General features: G+C 24.0%; 1 protein-coding gene across 1 annotated transcript; it reads right to left on the bottom strand.

The window, feature by feature from the left end:
- Positions 1–181: 181 nt before the first annotated feature.
- PCYB_006720 (hypothetical protein) lies at positions 182–899 on the bottom strand (the record flags this gene model as incomplete). The annotated part of the gene is made up of 2 exons (XM_004228093.1): positions 182–322; positions 468–899. 2 exons carry the CDS (start codon positions 897–899, stop codon positions 182–184), a joined length of 573 nt encoding a protein of 190 aa, XP_004228141.1.
- Positions 900–1,352: the final 453 nt, after the last annotated feature.

The raw sequence follows: 1,352 nt of genomic DNA on the forward strand, positions 1-1,352 counted from the left end.
CTTGTTTGTATTCTAAATAATTTTAAGTTCTCTTTCTTTAAGGTTAATTAATTATCATATATTTAACTTATTGATATTTTTACATGAATTACAACAAAATTTATCATGTGATTTTATAGATAATTATTTTGTAGTAACAATTGTTATATGTTGTATTACATTGGTTCAGTTCACAAAGATCTTATGGTACATCGTATCCAATATTATAAGTATTAATTTCACTATGTACATTTCCATCAAATAATATTTCATTTCCTTCATCGCCATACAAATTGTTTTTATTCCTCTTCCACTTCCGCGTAAAGCCGAATTTATCCATCTTCTGGCAGGGGTAAACTAATATAGAAAAATAAAATGTAAATACATTTCAATATTTAAAAGGATTATTATATTGATTTCATAGAATCACATAGTAAACATATTTCTGTTAAAATATTTAAAAATTTTTGAATAAAATTATATTTTACTTTATATGTTAATACTAAAAGAGGAGGTATTCCAGCCATTAAGCCAAGAGCAGGGGGCACGCTTTGAATTTTAGAAGAATCTGATTCTTTGATTTCTACTGTAGAAGCACTATATGACTGATTTTCTTCTGATGGGCATCCCTCCATATTATTAATAGTAGTAATATCATATAAATCTGGAAAATCATTGTTCCTTTCCAACGTATTGTAAATATTTGAGCAATATAAATTTTTAAACTTTTTTACTATATCACAGGTGAAAATTTTTGTTGTATCTGAAGCACGATCTATTGAACAGTGATCCTTATCCATACTTTTATATAAATCTACACATTTGTTGATAAATTCTTTACAGGAAAATATTTTAGAATTATCATTACTGCTTAAAAATTCTTTAATATCATCAATATTATTATTAAATATATGTAACATTACTAATTTATTTGTTTCATCAATGTTTTCATACAGATTCGATTTATAACAGCCAATTTTTTTTGTTGTTTTCTGTATTAGCTCATATGATTCATCAAAAATTTTTTTATAGATACATTATAATTTATTCGTTCCTTCATTTCATAATATAACCAATAATATATATTGTAACAATGCTTTTCAAATTTGCTAGAATCATATCCATCTGCATATATATACTTCAAATTTGTTAAAAATTTTGTACAAATATCTATTTGTTTGCCTAAAGACTTAATGTCTCTATGATTAACATTACTATTGCATAAACGTAAAAATTCACTTTTATCGCTTTGATTCGTAGTACGATCAAAAATATACTTATTCCAAAATTCTTCTAAAAAGGGAACCTTAATATGAAAATAAAAAATATGAAAATACATATATAATTTTTTTAAAGAAAACAAACTTCATGAC

This window comes from Plasmodium cynomolgi (genome assembly GCF_000321355.1).
Source record: "Plasmodium cynomolgi strain B DNA, scaffold: 1075, whole genome shotgun sequence".
NCBI lineage: Eukaryota > Apicomplexa > Aconoidasida > Haemosporida > Plasmodiidae > Plasmodium > Plasmodium cynomolgi.